General features: G+C 44.8%; 1 protein-coding gene across 1 annotated transcript; it reads right to left on the bottom strand.

The window, feature by feature from the left end:
- Positions 1 to 5942: 5942 nt before the first annotated feature.
- LOC134540661 (uncharacterized) lies at positions 5943 to 12912 on the bottom strand. Its single transcript, XM_063383533.1, has 4 exons — positions 12907 to 12912; positions 9723 to 9774; positions 7152 to 7568; positions 5943 to 5956 (listed from the first exon to the last, which is right to left on the bottom strand). Exons 1-4 carry the CDS (start codon positions 12910 to 12912, stop codon positions 5943 to 5945), a joined length of 489 nt encoding a protein of 162 aa, XP_063239603.1.
- Between the last annotated feature and the right edge of the window lie 7854 nt (positions 12913 to 20766).

Raw genomic sequence — 20766 nt, forward strand, 5'->3', positions numbered from 1 at the left:
GATCAGAGCGGCAGTCACTCACAGCTGTGCCACCGCTCTGCCACAGGAGCAGACACCAGCTAACACTGGGGCTTGTTGCCACCGGCTAGAGGTCTCACAGGGCATGGCTACTGCAGGAGCTACAGTTGGCAGCACTGGCGATTAGAGCAGCAGTCACTCACAGCTGTGCCACCGCTCTGACTGCTCACTGGCTGCCACAGGAGCAGACACCAGCTAACACTGGGGCTTGTTGCCACCGGCTAGAGGTCTCACAGGGCATGGCTACTGCAGGAGCTACAGTTGGCAGCACTGGCGATTAGAGCAGCAGTCACTCACAGCTGTGCCACCGCTCTGACTGCTCACTGGCTGCCACAGGAGCAGACACCAGCTAACACTGGGGCTTGTTGCCACCGGCTAGAGGTCTCACAGGGCATGTCTACTGCAGGAGCTACAGTTGGCAGCACTAACGATCAGAGCGGCAGTCACTCACAGCTGTACCACCGCTCTGCCACAGGAGCAGACACCAGCTAACACTGGGGCTTGTTGCCACCGGCTAGAGGTCTCACAGGGCATGGCTACTGCAGCAGCTCCAGTTGGCAGCACTGGCGATCAGAAAAGCAGTCACTCACAGCTGTGCCACCGCTCTGACTGCTCACTGGCTGCCACAGGAGCAGACACCAGCTAACACTGGGGCTTGTGCCACCGGCTAGAGGTCTCACAGGGCATGGCTACTGCAGGAGCTACAGTTGGCAGCACTAACGATCAGAGCGGCAGTCACTCACAGCTGTGCCACCGCTCTGCCACAGGAGCAGACACCAGCTAACACTGGGGCTTGTTGCCACCGGCTAGAGGTCTCACAGGGCATGGCTACTGCAGGAGCTCCAGTTGGCAGCACTGGCGATCAGAGCGGCAGTCACTCACAGCTGTGCCACCGCTCTGCCACAGGAGCAGACACCAGCTAACACTGGGGCTTGTTGCCACCGGCTAGAGGTCTCACAGGGCATGGCTACTGCAGGAGCTCCAGTTGGCAGCACTGGCGATCAGAGCAGCAGTCACTCACAGCTGTGCCACCGCTCTGACTGCTCACTGGCTGCTACAGGAGCAGACACCAGCTAACACTGGGGCTTGTTGCCACCGGCTAGAGGTCTCACAGGGCATGGCTACTGCAGGAGGAGCTCCAGTTGGCAGCACTGGCGATCAGAGCGGCAGTCACTCACAGCTGTGCCACCGCTCTGACTGCTCACTGGCTGCCACAGGAGCAGACACCAGCTAACACTGGGGCTTGTGCCACCGGCTAGAGGTCTCACAGGGCATGGCTACTGCAGGAGCTACAGTTGGCAGCACTAACGATCAGAGCGGCAGTCACTCACAGCTGTGCCACCGCTCTGCCACAGGAGCAGACACCAGCTAACACTGGGGCTTGTTGCCACCGGCTAGAGGTCTCACAGGGCATGGCTACTGCAGGAGGAGCTCCAGTTGGCAGCACTGGCGATCAGAGCGGCAGTCACTCACAGCTGTGCCACCGCTCTGACTGCTCACTGGCTGCCACAGGAGCAGACACCAGCTAACACTGGGGCTTGTGCCACCGGCTAGAGGTCTCACAGGGCATGGCTACTGCAGGAGCTACAGTTGGCAGCACTAACGATCAGAGCGGCAGTCACTCACAGCTGTGCCACCGCTCTGCCACAGGAGCAGACACCAGCTAACACTGGGGCTTGTTGCCACCGGCTAGAGGTCTCACAGGGCATGGCTACTGCAGGAGCTCCAGTTGGCAGCACTGGCGATCAGAGCGGCAGTCAATCACAGCTGTGCCACCGCTCTGCCACAGGAGCAGACACCAGCTAACACTGGGGCTTGTTGCCACCGGCTAGAGGTCTCACAGGGCATGGCTACTGCAGGAGGAGGTGCAGTTGGCAGCACTGGCGATCAGAGCGGCAGTCACTCACAGCTGTGCCACCGCTCTGCCACAGGAGCAGACACCAGCTAACACTGGGGCTTGTTGCCACCGGCTAGAGGTCTCACAGGGCATGGCTACTGCAGGAGCTACAGTTGGCAGCACTGGCGATCAGAGCAGCAGTCACTCACAGCTGTGCCACCGCTCTGACTGCTCACTGGCTGCTACAGGAGCAGACACCAGCTAACACTGGGGCTTGTTGCCACCGGCTAGAGGTCTCACAGGGCATGGCTACTGCAGGAGGAGCTCCAGTTGGCAGCACTGGCGATCAGAGCGGCAGTCACTCACAGCTGTGCCACCGCTCTGACCGCTCACTGGCTGCCACAGGAGCAGACACCAGCTAACACTGGGGCTTGTTGCCACCGGCTAGAGGTCTCACAGGGCATGGCTACTGCAGGAGGAGCTCCAGTTGGCAGCACTGGCGATCAGAGCGGCAGTCACTCACAGCTGTGCCACCGCTCTGACCGCTCACTGGCTGCTACAGGAGCAGACACCAGCTAACACTGGGGCTTGTTGCCACCGGCTAGAGGTCTATCAAAGCATGTTTTATCAAGAGAGGTAACTCACAGATAGACCTTTGGGTTTCAACTTAATGGACGCATTAATGCCACTTAAAAAAGCTGTACTTTTGAGAAATGTCAACACCAAAAATAAGTTTTGAATGTAAAGAATTTTTTTTTTAAACTTAATAACTTAAATATTTTTTATTTTACATATATTCTCAATTTATAATGTATGGACTGTCATAATAATGGAATTGAAAATATTATAATTTAAATTATTTTTTCGATTTTGAAACTATTTGGCAGCAATCAATTCATCATGGCAGCTATGTGCACATGTCATGAAAATGTGCACATGTTTATATATTTGCAATAAAATCTGAAGTTATTTTAATCCCTATACTTTGCATCTACGTAATTTTTAATTTTGAAACAAAATTTAATGCAATTTGACATAATTCTTTGGTTTTACGTAATACAGATAGATAATCTTAAACATTTATAGTGAATATTCCCATTAACAAACGACTACAAAAAAATACAATGTTTCCAACATTTTCTTTAGAAAATCTTACGACTTTTATGTTGATAGATTGCCGATAAATACCGCAAGTTCGCTGATTTCCAAAGAAAATATGAGCGGTAGTTATAGCATTGAGTTGCTTCGCTTTGTCTTGCTTGCCTCATGTGGTCGTCTCGGGGTGAGGTTTACTGCAATAAAGGGTGGTATCTACCCTCTGCAACTGGCAGATAACACAAACTCAACACCCACTGGTTTTATTGAAATAGAATTTAAAACAAACTCCAACATGATGCCAAAAATACGCGCATGAACCCAGCTCGAGTGTTAGAAAAATAAAGTAAAAAGCACGTTCTCAGAAGGCAGAGCAAATGCATTTCGGTGTCGAGGCGGGCATTTTGTAGAATCAAAAATAATTTAATTAATCATAATAGCTCTATTCTATTTGATCAATATTTTACTAAAGGCTTGGTATTCATTTTAACACGAATTAAAATATATGTAGAACCCAAAAGATTTCATTGTAACCTACAAATATTGGCGGAAAAAGTATAACACTTAAAATATTAGAAAAATATAAAAATAGATTTTTATCACAAATATTAAATTACATAACAATATTTGTATAAACATCTTATAAATTTATCAATCCTAAACTGACCACGTTACTTAAAGTTTATGTTCAAAAATATAATTAACATTAATTACATTAAAAAATACACCAATTTGAAAATTATTAAAATAAAAAAATTATCTACCATAGTTCTATACAAAGCACTGGGGGAGTACGCATATATTTTATGTTAAAGTCATTAGTTTACTTCTTGAAATATAAACTTCATAAAAAACCTTACAAACCAAGTTTATGTTCGCCCACTGAATGAATGAATGAATGAATTGGGACTAAGCTCCTTGTATGCATTAAGCGTCTCGACTGCAGGACTTATAATGAGCCTTTATACTACATATTACATCCACTATATTACACTAATTGAATATCTGTTGAAAATATTTGTTACAGAAAAGACACAACGCAAAACGGTAACAGAGATTCTGTCCCACCACAAAGTCACGTAGCAACACAGTCTAGTCTATCCAAACCAACACCATCTACAACCAGATCAGCTGTACTCACGGTACTGTACTCTGGTCGCTGCAGCAGGAACACTCGCAGCTAGTCTCACACAAGGCCTTGCAGTAAACAAGCCCTGGCCTGTTCCTGGAAGCCGAACAAACGTGCTCGAGGCTCATCGTGTGAAGAGATCTGCAGCGCGCCCGGACATGGCCTGTACACTGCAGCAGTCGCGGGCCCATTTGACTGCCGCGCGCGAGGCGCTACCTCGCAGCACACAGGGCAGCCAACTGTCACCTCCTGTTGCCAACTGTCACGTAAACTCCCTGCACTCCGCAATCCCGCGCAACTCCTCAGCGATGTAACAAGAAATAATTAAATAGGCTAGGATATATAACTTTTAATTTAAAAAACTAACAATTAAATACAACAACATTTATATAATTAAAATAGACATTTAAAAAGATATTAAAAATAATTATACAAAGCTAAACCCTTTTATTTTATATAAATATTATGTTTCAAAGACAAAACCGTTTTTTGACCAGAGACTTGGCCACAAAAGTTAGCGTCACTATTGAGCGTCCCACTCTTATACTGCAGCATGGAAGCAAATGAATTCTTTCTCTCTCTTTCTAGCTCACGTCCTTGTTACTGCGCGCGGTGTTGCCAAATTTAATAAGTATTTGAAATTGAAGGTGTTGTATACATATTTTTTTACTTATTTATCAAGTTAACAATACAATTTTCGTAAGAATTCGTGTAAATGAATGTGTGTGATTTGTTTCTTGTTTTACTTTACAAAGAGGCTATTTGTTATATATTTATGAGCGTGATAGTTGGTATTGGCCGAAAAAAGGTTACAACTTTACTAAAAACGGATTCTTTAAATGTTTCTTTCTCCATGAACTTCTTCCTTACTTGTAAGAGATTTGGCCACAGCGCGCAATCTAAGCGTGAAATTTCGCGTATTAATTTGACGTCAGTATGAAATTTATTCTACAAACAAATTCTTTCCTATTGGCTGATACCTCAATGTACAATCTCATCTTCCTTTAGATGCGACGATATGATTGTGCTCACTGCTGCTGTTGGCTTATAGTTCATTGGCCCACATTCATAAAGATACAATCAGCAAAACAACAGAGATGTATACATTTACCTTCAGACCTTTGTTTGCCATATTATTATTGTAACGTTTGCGTTATAAGAAAATAGATATTAATATATTTGTAATACATTAACACTGTAACAAGAGTCGCACATGTAAAATGAATGTCCTTATGAAAATAGGGAACGATTTAGCAATGAATGTTGATTCAGTAGCCTAAAACACGTTCGGTTTTTAATATATTTAATATATAATATATATAGTTTTTTTTAGCATCCCACAAAATCTTTTTTATGAAACATCATTTGATTTTAGCCCACCAGTAATGTATGAGACAATTTTTTTTCCTTTGCAATAAATTACATCGTTTCTGCGCGGACAGTTTTAAATGTTCCTTGATAAAGGCCTAAAAGAATAGTTTACTTACGATTAATAAACCAAGGATTATATATCTTATTTTAAATTAAAACATGGTTCACCAACACAGTACATAAATGGATTGGCAGTGTTTTATTACTTGCCAAGGCAAAATAAAATATTTTATATTTTGTTTTCACATGTTTTATTATAAAAATATACAAAGTTTTATATAAAAAATCAGGTAACTTTTCGAAGGAGTGCATTTGTGTTTGGATGATAAAAAGTAATCAAGGAGAATTCTGTCAGAATCGTGACCGATATATCCGACAGCCACGGTGCCGGTGCAAGTGGATGTATATATTCTTTAGCCTTATTTTTTAAAAATTTTGATTCGAATGATCTTTTTTTTTGTTGTGATCTCGTTGTTCTTGCTGAGGGCGGCTCTACCACCAGCCTCCTGCAACAAACAGAACACAGACATTAGAGCTCTCAGAGCACGCATCTGTACGAGAGGCGGGACTAAGCATTAACATCTTTGAAAGTTTTTTGCAATGGGAGTGCATGACTTGATGTAAGCTTTTGGACATATGCAATTGCTAAGCACGTGTATGTCTGTAGAGGAAAACTACAAAAAAAAAACCAAAAGACAAAAACACAAATTAAGCAAAAAAATTGCTGTTGTCAACAGGATATAACACACCACATTATATTCCGTAACAGGAATATGGTCAACAAACAAAGAAAAACAAAAAAAAAATGGACTAAGAGAACGAAAAAAAACCACAAATGATGACAGCACAAAAATATTGAACCCAACAAAAAAATTTCAGCACAGCAGTTGAAACGAGACAAAAACACGACAAAACGAAAAGAAAAGTGACGTCACACGAGGAAACCCCCAAGCCGTGGACTCTGGATATCAGCCCTGGACTCGAACCCTGCACCCACCGAGAGCCCACGAACCACAAACATTTACATGTACCCATTTAATTACAGTGCACATTTCCTTTAGCAGATCCAAATTTGGGGAGTCAAGCAACAGAACATTGTTATGGCATTACTTTTACATTCATTAAGGTTCTCTAATGTTGTTCTATAGCAGGTGTAACGACACTACAAAATTGTAAACCGGGCTAGTGCCGAGTTTTGTTCGCGTGTAGTAATTAAATATAATCAGTAATATAAAGGAGGAAATGACTGCGGGCAGAAAACTGGGAGATGACGCTAAGACGTCGTCCTTCCCAAGACTTTACTAAGTAGTCCGACCCTTAGTTCTCTTGCAGCTGGTTATTTGTATGCCGCGATTGTTCACTGGAAAAGAGACAGCGTTTCTCAGTCTACTGAGGCTGTGCAGACGTCAAACTCGCGGCACCTGATCCCTTATGGGCTTCATCCAATGAGATGATGACGGATGGCAGGCGGAGGTACCTACCATGGGCCACAAGGGCCGGAATGATGCGCTATTCAGACGCGGCGTGGTACTAATGGCTGTATGGCTACGCGGAGAGGTTCAGGGATCCCATATAAACATGCGACCGAACAGCCATCAGACAGACACCGGCCGCCGTCTACTCCCAGGCTACTACCAGCGGCCCGAGCGGTACCTCTCACATCCCTGGGACTGGGGAAAGAGACAGCCAACACTTCCTTACCGCCTCCGCCGCCGCCGTTCCAGCCGCCTCCACCGCCGCCGCCGCTCCAGCCGCCGCCACCGCCGCCGCTCTTCCAGCCGCCGCCGCCTCCGCTCCAGCCGCCGCCTCCACCTCCGCTCTTCCAGCCGCCGCCGCCTCCGCTCCAGCCGCCGCCTCCACCCCCGCTCTTCCAGCCGCCTCCGCCGCCGCCGTATCCACCGCCGCCGCCGTATCCACCGCCGCCGCCTCCGAGCCCGCCGCCCCCGCTGCTGATGATCTTGTAGATTATGATCTTGCTGCCGCCTCCACCGCCCCCGCCGCCGCCGCTCCAGCCTCCTCCACCGCCGCCTCCATTCCAGCCGCCGCCTCCGCCGCTCCAGCCGCCGCCCCCGCCGCCGCCGCTCCAGCCGCCGCCGCCTCCACTCCAGCCGCTGATTCCTGCAGAGAGACACCACTTCTGTCTCCAGGCCGCGGCAGTGGAGGGGACACAGTCAGAGGCTTGTGACGTCACTGTCTGTGCAGAGCTCAGAGCTCAGGGTGAGTGTAATCCCTTCTCCCTCGCTCTCTCTCTATCTATCTCTCTCTGGGATGTGTTGGCATGCGGGGCTCCATGTTCCTGACTGTGGATTTGTTACTTTAACAACAAATAGAGCTCATCCAGATTATTCTGACACTAGCAAGTTTTTAAACGGTCAAATTTATAAAACAAAGTTAAATTACCGCGTAAGTATAAGTACTATTAGCTCTTACGCACAAGCTTTGTCCTCTTAAGCTTATTTTAGTTTTGTAAAGAAGTGCAAAAAATGAGATTAAAATAATGTAAAAATTCTTTATCTATAGTAGTAAAGTATTATTTTATTTCTGTATTTAAGTATACTTACAATTCATTTAAATCAACATAAAAAATTTTAAAAGTGTTCGTAAAATAAATTTTCAACAGGAAATATGAATAAGCAGGATCTATGGTAAGGAATCTAAAATTTGTGTTTGTTTTACGTAAACTGCAATTTAATTCAGCCACTTCCTCCTAAGTTGATCAACACTGTTTTTCCAATAATTTTTTTTCTCCAACAAACTATGCCCTCAATCTTATCTTAACGATGTAACAAGCTTTTACTAAAGATTTATTGTTATACTTTAACTAAATATCATTATTTAACATACCTAATACAAGCATTAACTATAACCTCACGTTTTCATTTATTACTCATGAAAAAAGTGAGGTTAAGATTTATTTCTAAACTAGGAAACATGCGGCGTGGTTCATGAGTTTGAACCTATGTAGCTCCCAACAGCAAGTCTGTGCTGAGGAGGTGTGTCTGACTGTCTGTGCTACCAGGCCCGGGACATTACAGCTGGCTTAGTTCAAACAGATCCTTGCACAAGCCATTTTGCAGTGTGCATGACTTTGCAATGAAACACTGTCTGAGAGAGAAAAAAAAGCATCCTGTCACAGTCTGTCAACCGTCCTGTCGTGGGGACGTAGGAAAGATTCGATTCCACACGGATCGACCAGCAAAGTTTATTTTAACAACTACCGCCGTTTTTATGCGAGGACGCAACAAATGAAAAGGAATGTATACATGGTTTTAATTTGATTGTCAAAAGCTTATCTGGGCTGCAGGCACGGCGGTGTAACCAGATGGATAAGCTATTCTGGATAAGGCCCGTAGAATAGTGTGTGTTAACACCATTCAACCAGGCGAAAGCGACCGAGAAAGGCCAGATCAACCAAGCACGTACAATCCATCGCATGCTTGGTTGATAAAGAACCAAAGTGGTTCTCCTGGTACACCCTCACGGGTTCAGTTCTAGGAGGTGAAGCAGGAGAGGCCACGCCGGGCTTTTGCCCCGGAATAACTTGTCCCAGTCTGGTCGATGGTAGACTGAATTAACATGACTGAAGTGTGCTGGGGTCTGAAAAAACATCTTGTCCCAGTCTGGTTGATGGTAGACTGTATTAACATGACTGGAGTGTGCTGGGGTCTTACAAACATCCTGTCACAGTCTGGTCGATGGTAGACTGGATTAACATGACTGGGGTGTGCTGGGGTCTTACAAACATCCTGTCACAGTCTGGTCGATGGTAGACTGAATTAACATGACTGGAGTGTGCTGGGGTCTTACAAACATCCTGTCACAGTCTGGTCGATGGTAGACTGGATTAACATGACTGGAGTGTGCTGGGGTCTTACAAACATCCTGTCACAGTCTGGTCGATGGTAGACTGGATTAACATGACTGGGGTGTGCTGGGGTCTTACAAACATCCTGTCACAGTCTGGTCGATGGTAGACTGAACTAACATGACTGGAGTGTGCTGGGGTCTTACAAACATCATTGTCCCAGTATGGTCGATGGTAGACTGAACTAACATGACTGGAGTGTGCTGGGGTCTGAAAAAACATCTTGTGCCAGTCTGGTCGATGGTAGACTGAGCTAACACGACTGGAGTGTGCTGGGGTCTGAAAAAACATCTTGTGCCAGTCTGGTCGATGGTAGACTGAGCTAACACGACTGGAGTGTGCTGGGGTCTCGAGTGAACTCCCCGGCCCTCCAGAGTGGTGACAGTCCAGGGGAGAGGGGTACTCACCGGCCAAGGACTGCGTCACCGCCGCCAGCAGCACCACCGCGATCACCAGGCACTGCGACAACACACATCCACGTCAGTCACCACCACAAACCACCAACCACCAGTCACCACCACCAACCACCAACCACCGCGCGCACAGCGGTCAGCGTCATGTCTAGAGATAGATGGGGAGAGACCGGAAAAATTCGCGGATACCCATCGAGACAGGCTGGATACCCAAACTCGTTTGGCTTAATGCTGCGTCAGTGATTGGACCGCAATTAACCTGAAAGACTCTGAGCCAATGGCAAAACACTCAACAAAAGAATTATCGAATCATAAGAATCGCAAGTAAACAGGTGTCCTGAGTCGGTAGCCAATGACCAGGTGATAGTTGCCCGAGTACGTAGAGAATCGTGGAGTCTGTCCTAGTGGTCAATGAAATCGCGAATTTTTCCAGTCCGTATAGATAGGTAAACGCTTGAAGAAGAAGGTTATAATGATGATGATGATGGAAAGGTCCTTGTAACTTCAAGGAGCACGAACGAAACCTAAAACGGAAAAATCTTCAAGAGACACACGACTGCCTACGACTGAATAGACTCTTTGGCGAATCTTCTTTCACACACTCTCTCTCTCTCACGTTATGTAGCGTGCATTCGTCTGGCCTCAGGGTACATTTAAAGTCACAGGTGTGCTCAACACATGCTTGCGCTCTTCCCCATCGGCTGATTTCTGAGCGAGAACAGTTGGCACTTCTCTCCTGGCTGGGCCTCTTTGGCTCCCGGTCGTAGAGGGTCGTGTCTCAGTAACTGCGGTCCAATCACGAGCACAGTGCGATATAGTGAATGTTTTCATTCTAACCTGCGACTAAATGAATGCGCGAAATGTCTGCACCTCTAGTCATCCTGGCTCTGTTCCTCAATAAATGTGGTCCAGTGACCTCCAGGATGGACTCCATGATCCTGTGCACACTCGGGCAAACCTCGCCAGTTCACTGGCTGCTGACTCGTGAGGCGTCTCTACTGGGTGACTCGTGATTCCATACTGCTTCGACTGAGGGTCTCTAACTGGCCTCACAGCTTACTGGTTAAGGAGGATTTGGCCCAACCGTCTTGAATTTTTCCACATTTTTGGCTATAATTATAACGTTGACATATTTATACGAAATTTTTGTCATGAAAAGTCATAAATCATATCCCCCAGAACTTCTGTACCTTATTGCAACCACATATTTACTAACAGGCTCTAGTTTTGCAAGAGGCGTGAGTAAATTACTTATTTTTTCACTCGGGCGCCTACAAATATCATGAGAATCACACCAGCTCATGAGTTTTGACTTCAACATTGTAGCCAGAGTTAAGTCATATGCCATGTCAAACCCCCCAAAATATATACAGGACGGAAGCCTTATTGCAAGCGGTATCAAAGTATTTGAAATAGCAAGATGGAGAGGCCTGACACCCTATAACATTGGACCAATAATAGAAGCAGGATAAAGGTATAATTATTTGAATTTCAGCATTTCACAAAATGAATCGTAAAATTTTTCGAGTCTCTAACTATAGTTTACTTTTCATTTTGTGAAATATAAGACAAAGAATTTAGATTTATGGCAGATACTCTAAAACATTTTACTCTAAAACATATTCTTTGGTTAGGTCACATATGTATAAAATCGTCTTTAAATTATTTGAAACTAAAGACAATCGAACATTACCTTGAGAAAAACCAAGACTGAAATGTCTTTACTCTGGAACAGCCGCTAATGGAAACAGTGAGCAACGCTCGTTGAAGCTCTGAACCTTCAAGTCTCTCCTGCAAGTCAATGGACCGCGGAATATTTGTGGGACAGTTATGCCCATCCGCGTAATGCTGAAAGTATGGTGGCCTTTCCGTACCTGACATTGATACACAGAAACGTGAATTTTATGCGTAAAAATTTCTGATCTCTCGTTAGGCTGCAATAAGCACTGGTTGGCTGTGATTGGTTTGCTGACAGTAGACGTGTACCTGAAAGAACCCAGCCAACCACGAAACACAATAATTAAATGATTGAACGTAAAGCTGGTCTAGAATATTTCGCGAAAAATGCATTGCCCTTCTGATATATTTCCGAAAATTCCTTTACTCTTTCAATGTCTGTAAAGCTGCGAAATGTATTTTTTTTTATTTGGGGACTTCGTGAGAGGAAACCGATGTAAGTTTACCTGGTATTATCATTTAACAGAGCAGTTGGAAACATCCAGGAGGAAATTTATTGGAGATGAGAAAACTTAACGGATTTATTTCGTAACATGGAATTATTCAAATGCCTGTACCTTGGTGCAGCTTCTGCTACTGGTTCACTGTTAACCTGGAGGACTGTGGGCCAGTCAGAGACCCCTCAGTCAAAGAATTATCGAATCACGAGTAACCCGGTAGAGACACCTGACAAGTCAGCAGCCAATTAACAGGTGACGATTGCTGGAGAGTACGTAACGGACTGTGGAGTCTATCCTGGGAGGTCGTCGAATCCGTAATTTTTTTTTCCCCAACTTACCAACAATGAAACAGTAAAATAATGACAATACTCGCATGAGCCGGTAAACTGCAAGCCGAAAAAAAAAGACGAGTTAAGTCAGCAAACCAACGAACAAATGGCACCAGCTGAATTTAAAGACAATGGCACGAGTCTACCGAAGGTGCGCTAGAAGATAAAAGAGTCTTTATTTCGCGTGTTCAATGACCTCCAGGATGGACTCCAATGATCCTGTGCACACTCGGAAAAAAAACCTCGCCTGTTCATTGGCTGCTGACTCGTGAGGCGTCTCCAACTGGGTGACACGTGATTGCTAGAGACCTGAAAAATTCGCGGGTTCATTTCGCGTTAGGATGGATACCAAATACATTTGCCTTTCTTGTTGAAGGACTCTGGGCCAATGAAAAAAACGTTCGACAGGAGAAGTATCGAATCGCAAGCTTCCCCCAGTCGACACGTGTCACGAGTTAGAAGCCGATCAGCAGGTGTGATCTGCACAAGTACGTAGAGGATCATGGAGTCTATCGTAGAGGTAATTGAAAAACGCGAAATTTTTCCGGTTTCTAGTGATTGCCCAAACGGCGGAAGAAGCAACAAGGCACGACCTGGCACGTGCGGGCACGTGGCTCGACTAGCTGATGCCCGATGCCGCACGTGCAGTCCAGGTAGAGAGGATCCACTCACCTTCATGTCGGCATCTGGTGAGTGACGGCCTCCTGCTGTCGACGGGGCTTATTTATACTCCTCCGCCGGGCGCGGGAGGAGGGGCGCGCGGTGTAAAAGTGAGCGGCGGACGGGAGGAGAGAGCGCCCGGTCCAGCTAGCGCAGCTTCCCGGTCCTCATCAGACCATTGTTCCGCCCTTTACCTCCGCCTCCCTCCCCGGGGACCCCGCTCTCTCGCACATCCCGTCGGTTCCTCCGGGCGGCGAGGGATATCTTCTTCGCGGGTTCAACGACGTCCAAGATGGGACTCCACGCTCCTCTGCAGACGCGGGCAAGTATCCACCGGCTAGGCTCTGGTCCGACGTTTCTCTGGTCGTGGGTTTCCCTCACCGGCCCGCAGTACTGTGAGCCATGGTGGACCCTGCACAGTGGTGTGAGTGATACCTCCTTCAATTCTAGCCCGTCACGAAATAAATCCGCGAGATATTCCTGCCTTTAGAGTAGAAGTGGTCTCTAGTGTATAAGTGGTCTCCAATAAAAAAGTGGTCTCCAGTGTAGAAGTCTCTAGTGTAGAAGTGGTCTCTAGGGTAGAAGTGGTCTCTAGTGTAGAAGTGGTCTCTAGTGTAGCAGTGGTCTCCAGTGTAGAAGTGGTCTCCAGTGTAGAAGTGGTCTCTAGTGTAGAAGTGTTCTCTTTTGGTTAAAGTGGTCTCTAGTGATTGAAGTGGTCTCTAGTGATTGAAGTGGTCTCTAGTTATTGAAGTGGTCTCTAGTGATTGAAGTGGTCTCTAGTGATTGAAGTGGTCTCTAGTGTAGTAGTAGTCACTAGTGTAGAAGTGGTCACTAGTGTAAAAGTAGTCTCTAGTTATTGAAGTGGTCACTAGTGTAAAAGTAGTCTCTAGTTATTGAAGTGGTCACTAGTGTAGAAGTGGTCTCTAGTGATTGTAGTGATCTCTAGTGTAGAAGTGGTCTCTAGTGATTGAAGTGGTCTCTAGTGATTGAAGTGGTCTCTAGTGATTGAAGTGGTCTCTAGTGATTGAAGTGGTCTCTAGTGATTGAAGTGGTCTCTAGTGTAGAAGTGGTCTCTAGTGATTGAAGTGGTCTCTAGTGATTGAAGTGGTCTCTAGTGTAGAAGTGGTCTCTAGTGTAGAAGTGGTCTCTAGTGTAGAAGTGGTCTCTAGTGATTGTAGTGGTCTCTAGTGATTGTAGTGGTCTCTAGTGTAAAAGTGGTCTCTAGAGTAGAAGTGGTCTCTAGTGATTGAAGTGGTCTCTAGTGATTGTAGTGGTCTCTAGTGATTGAAGTTGTCTCTAGTATAAAAGTGGTCTCTAGAGTAGAAGTGGTCTCTAGTGATTGAAGTGGTCTTTAGTGATTGAAGTGGTCTCTAGTGATTGAAGTGGTCTGTAGCGATTGAAGTGGTCTCTAGTCATTGAAGTGGTCTCTAGTGATTGAAGTGGTCTCTAGTGATTGAAGTGGTCTCTAGTGATTGAAGTGGTCTCTTGTGTAGAAGTGGTCTCTAGTGATTGAAGTGGTCTCTAGTGATTGAAGTGGTCTCTAGTCACAAAAAAATTGAGGAAAAAAATTTCATAATTTTTTTTGTTTTCATTTCATTCAAAAGTATTTTTTTTAAATATATATTCCACGTTTATTTTTCCTTAATATAAACTTATTTTGAACTTTCCGAATAAAAGTTAATTTGCTCAATATTATTTTGCATGATTATACAATACTAAATATGAAAACAGTTTACACTTTCGACTGCTGGCAACCCATGTATATTTATTTATTTACTTGTTTTTGTGATATGCCTACCAACAGCTGAGAAGCCTCCAATGAAAGGTACAGTAAAAAAATACAACTGCAATAAATATGATGTCACTAAACATGAACACAGACGGAAGGGCATGAATAGCAGACTATCTATGTATTGGTAAAATATATACAGACATAAACAAAAAAAATAGTTTTCTGTAAAGTCGGTTTACGGACGATAGTTTAACGTGACAACGTCATAACAAAACATTGATGAAATGATTGCATACTTCTATTAATAAAATTAAATAATTTTTATTGAATTATCACTATTTTGTATGGATACAAAGGAGTGATATAAAATCTACAATTTAATTGATAAATTTACTTTTATTTGCACTCATTAATTCAAATATGTTTATTACTTTAACGAACAGATTATTTTAACTATAACTTTTATACATGTTTGCTATTTAACTTCTTCCAATCTGTGTTATTCTGTTAAGGATAGGACGATGATAGGAAAAGTAGGAAACGAATGGGAGTATTTCAAGTTTAATGTGCCTCGAAAAAGTCAAATCGATGGTTGTTCCAATCGAGTGGAAGAGAGATAGATGCAGCGCAAGCGTACAATGAGCGTAACGGGACACTTTTCCGTGCGTTCAGCCGGCGTTCGTCGATTTATTAGGCGTTGTCACGTCAAAAATAACTAAGACTAATTTCGAAATAAATATCTTGAAAGTGTAAACAGATGCCTACTGGAGAATCCACGGCTCCAGGTGACCCAAGATAGGCTGTACTTCCACCATCAGCCTGCCCCAAGATAGGCTGTACTTCCACCATCAGCCTGCCCCAAGATAGGCTGTACTTCCACCATCAGCCTGCCCCAGGATAGGCTGTACTTCCACCATCAGCCTGCCCCAAGATAGGATGTACTTCCACCATCAGCCTGCTGTACTGCAGGCAGATAGGACACATGCAGTTGAAGCATGGCCGGGTGACGGCTGTGAAGAAGCACGGGGTCGCAGATGGACGTATCAAGGACGTCCTCTTGGCCCACGCCGGGAGCCCTTCGCGGCAACCAGGGGCGCTAACGACCTTCTGGCGCCGCCACGCACTGGTGACAGCTCACGTCACCGCTTCCAGCCAGGCAGCCAGAGGCCGACACAGGATTGACTGCCGGAAAGGCCACCGATGAGTCGGAATACCCCCCCTTCTCCGAAACATTCGGGGAACCAGTTATTGTTTTGCTATTAATCTGGAGGATATGGGCCAACCAGAGACCCTCAGTCAAAGCAGTATGGAATCACTAGAGACCTGAAAAATTCGCGGATTCATTCAATGATAGGCTTGGATTCAAACACATATACCTCTTAGATGATTTTGCTATTGGCTTACTGTTCATCTTGGCGAATCTCAACCAGTTATAAACCCTCAACCAAAGAAGGATCGAATCACAGACAAACCAGCTGAGACGACTTACAAGTCAACAACCAATGAACTTGCGTTATTTGCCCGAGTGTACAGGTGAATATGCAGTCTATCCTGAAGGCCATCGAAACCGCGAATTTTGCAGGTCTCTAGGAATTACGAATCACCCAGTAGAGACGCCTCACGAGTCAGCAGCCAATGGACAGGTGACGTTTGCCCAAAGTGTGCAGAGTATCTTTGTGTCTATCCTGGAGGTAAATGAACTCACGAGTTTTTCCAGTTCTAATTATTAATCAGTTTCTTATGAGTTCGCGCAATTTTCTTACTTAGAGGCTGTGCAATAAAAAGCTCACTTAGACATTTGGGGGTTGAACAAAATTAAACTAAAAATTTTACACCTGATCACATAGATTTTTTTGGGTGGTGGAGAAGGATTTAATACTATTCCTGCCCCAATGAAGGAAAGACCCGAAGAAGGAAAGTCCAGATGAAGGAAAGCCCCGATGAAGAAAAGCCCCGATGAAGGAAAGACCCGATGAAGGAAAGACCCGATGAAGGAAAGACCCGAAGAAGAAAAGCCCCGATGAAGGAAAGCCCGGATGAAGAAAAGCCCCGATGAAGGACAGCCCGGATGAAGAAAAGACCCGAAGAAGGAAAGCCCGGATGAAGGACAGACCCGAAGAAGGAAAGCCCGGATGAAGGAAAGACCCGAAGAAGGAAAGTCTGGATGAAGGAAAGCCCGGATGAAGAAAAGCCCCGATGAAGGAAAGCCCGGATGCATCCCTGGGAGATATGAAAGTCGCGCTGGAGCTCCCGGTGTTGCGAGATGACAGTGGAAGCTGACGAGCTGACGGCTGGACCACGGCTGGTGACTGGGCAGAAGGCGTGGAGGTCGTTAGCGAGGAACAGCCAGGATCTCGGCCTTGAAGCCGCCCAGCTCTCTCCTGGAGTCGTACAGCTGGCCCGGGATGTAACAACAACGTGTGGCCTTCTATACCCATGACGTCCTTGTGTTTACAAGATTCTGAACACTTATCTTCAAATATTGCCGTCCCAAACACAAGCCAATACGCAAGAAAGATGAACAATACTTGCGTTGCGTTATTGCGCCTCGTGTCTCACTCATAAACTGATACGTTCTTTAATTGATTCATTCTGATTTAATACAATTTCTTCAACACACGGCATTACATTTTGCACTGGTTGTCAAGGAAGAAAATTCAAGATCTCTAATAAAGAATTAACCTGCAGAGAGAATGAAATAGCGTCTAAGTACCTGCACCCAATTTCGCTAACGATTAAATTACGCCCAATGATTAAAAAAAGGCAACTTTCTTTTCAGTAGAAAGCGAAGCATTAATAATAGGCACTGCTTAGAAATAATGGTTTTGCGGAAAGTAAGAATGTTAGTAGATCAATTAATAACTTGGACGCTAATCTCCGAGGTGCAGTGGTTGAACACTATTTCACGCGGTTATAAACCCGGATAACGAATCGGCAAGTGTTACAGGCGTTCAACAGTAACTCTGAGCCACTTAAAGTTTGGTACGTTTTTAACTTTTCCTCCAATAAAAATTATTGAAGTCTGAAGTAATTTGGCGTTTTTAGATTAAGTTTTAAATTTTTTTATATATACAAAAATGTTTATCATTTTATATATTACAAACATATTTTTTTCAGTTAGGTACTATGTTAGTTATTTTTATATTTATTTCATAGTTAGAAATGTGGTTTTTATATTCTTGGTAATTGTTTCTATTTATGTTAACTAAAATCTCAGGGAATAGCAAACTTTATTACTTCAATGTTTAAACGTAGAATTTTTAAGCAATGATTCTTGCTTGAGAAAAGAAAACTGGTAATTTATGTTTTGCTTATTTTTATTTAATTGTTTTAATAATTTTGTTCGTAAGCCAATTGCTTGATTTCGTTAAGACAAGTAATAAAATGTAAATTAAAACATGAAAAATACATGTCAAGATTTGTATGGAAGACATAAGTATATATTCACACATGTGCAAACCGGCATGAAATATAGACTCTACTTGGAAACTTAATTTCAGGTGTTTCTGTGTATGAGGACTGTAATATGGAGGAAACACACTAGTGCTGCCAACTAAGGATTATAATAATATTTCCAAAACGATTTGTAGGTACCTCACGTGGTTAAATTGCTGTTATTTTTTTTGACGTGAGAACGTCTAATAAATAGATGAACGCCGGCTGCACAAACGAAAAAGTATCCCGCAACGCACATTGTCCCGTTACGCTTTGTCCCGTTACGCTCATTGTTCCGTTACGCTGTGTTCCGTTGCGCTGTCGGCGAGTGCATTAATAATAGGTTATGTTACAATTGACTAAAAAAATTATGGTGATTCATATAATTGATGATAGATAATTGATTACAGTTTATTTGTATGAAACATTGATCATAATTATATTTAAACTTTAAAGCTAAACACCAGTTTTTAAAATTAATTACAAGTCATCTACACGTGAACTGTTTCGTCGACTGTTTATAAAGTGAAGTGAAAAGTTAATGTGGTTTTCATTGCTTATTACAACAACAATTTCGGCACTAAAGGTTAATTATTGTAGCATTTTAAAAATCTGATTACTAGTATAATTTAAAGTATTTAATCTTTTATAATTAAAATAAAAATGATTCAATTTTATTCATAAAAGTATGCAATCATTTCATCAATGTTTTGTTATGACGTCACGTTAAACTATCGTCCGTAAACCGACTTTACAGACAACCGATTTTTTTAATTTCTCTTTTCGCATTTTTCTTTTTAGATTCCCGAAAAGGAGTTTGGGGGGGGGGGGGGGGTGGTCCGGACCCCTGGCCAAGTCCCTGTCCATCCATGTAGACCCTGCCCCGGGCATCTGCGTGCAGCCGTGTCGTTCTCGCCAGCCCGGGGCCTCATGACCCGGGTGAGGGAAGGGGGGGCGACCCGAGCCGGCCACGTTACGTCAGTCACGACCCGCCTGCCTTCCGCGAGCCGGCGCTACTTTCACACGAGCACCTCGTGTATTCTTCCGCCAGTCCCCGGTGCTCCGCGTTTCAAAACACGTCGACGTCGCAATCTACAATTATATCCGATGCCAAATAAAATATCGTTAATTTAGATACATCTGTTTGATATAAAAAAAAGCAAACTTTTACTCCATGCTTTTACTTATTGTTACGAACGCAGACAGGACCGCGACGCGCGCCAGGTTCGGAGCTGGCTGGTGGTCACGCACGGTCCACTGGCGTGAGGCATGCCGCGCGCGCCTGGCCGGATTACAAGGGTCCTGTCTACCCACTCCCCCTCTACTCTTAATGAACCGCCCTGCCCCGGACTATTGTCACCTGTTAGCGGTCTGGCGATTCCGGGCTTGCAGAGGCCCGCCGCGTGGAGTGGCGTGAACAAGCGTTGCTGTTCTTGATGTTTCGGGGTATCGGGTCGGCCCGGGATGACGCGACTCGTCACAGTCGCTCACGTCCTTTCGAGAAGGACGCCACGGGTATATAAGCGACGAAGCCGGCCCTCACGGGAGTTCTGAGTGTTTGGAGAGTTCTGGGAGTAGGGGAGAGAGTCTCCCCCCTCGGGGAGTGATGCCGGCGACACCCGTGCGACCAGCGGGAGGTGAAGAGGGCAAGTGGTCCTGGCTGAGCGGACAGGACCTATCGGGAGGCGACACCTGGGAGTGAAGTCCTGGCGAGCGATAGTCGGGGACTGCACTGCGGCGCGGACAGAAGAGCGAGCCACTGTCGAACCAAGCTCCGGTGGGAAGATGCTAGTGTTTCAGTGACCAGTGAACTGTTGTGGACAGAGATCTTGAGTGCATTATTTAAATGTATAGCGGTAGACATAATCAATAAATAAAACTGTACCGAGTAATTAGGCCAATGAACAGGCGAGGTTTGCCCGAGTGTGCAGAGGGACCACGGAGTCCAACCTGGAGGTCAATGAACCTTCTTCTGACGTGATCGGCTCCAGCTCGCTTCGACCTCGTTGAGGCCGTGTCGAAGGGCTGATGCGAAGGGTTGAGGGGAGGGGAGTGGAGGGGGGGGGTCCTCCAGATGAATAACGCCCGTCACGTGACCGGACTGCAGCAGCCCCCGCCTACGTCCAAGTGCACCTGACTTATCGAGTCTTCCTGGACTCCACTTCCAGCCTCATCACTCACTCCGGGTGTCACCCCTCCCCCCCCCCCCCCCTTCCTTCTCCTCCCGCTCCGAGCAGTTTCATCACGGTTTAGATCCTTTCACCGCCTCAGCTCTGCTGTGTCTCGCACACGTGTCTCGCTCTCTGACCTCAGCGCTGTCTGCCGCCGAGCTTGTCGACGTACGACAATCACTAAACACAAGAATCATTTAATTATTTTTTCATTTATTCATGTAACAACATTATAATTTATAAAGTTTTTTGATCATTACATAATATTCATTTTTTTTTGTAAATTGCTCTTTTTAAATTTCATCTTTATATAACTAATGTTAAGTTTCTTAGGTTATCTTTATATATATATTTCTTGTGTGCGTGTGTATGTCACTGAACTCCTCCTAGACGGCTGGACCGATTTTGATGAAATTTTTTGTGTGAGTTCACGGGGATTCGAGGATGGTTTAAATTCACAATTGGATATTTTATCTCGATTCTGAGTTAAGAAAAAACTAAAAAAACACGCTTTAAAAGCAAAAAACACTAAGA

Source organism: Bacillus rossius, chromosome 17 (genome assembly GCF_032445375.1).
Source record: "Bacillus rossius redtenbacheri isolate Brsri chromosome 17, Brsri_v3, whole genome shotgun sequence".
Lineage (NCBI taxonomy): Eukaryota > Metazoa > Arthropoda > Insecta > Phasmatodea > Bacillidae > Bacillus > Bacillus rossius.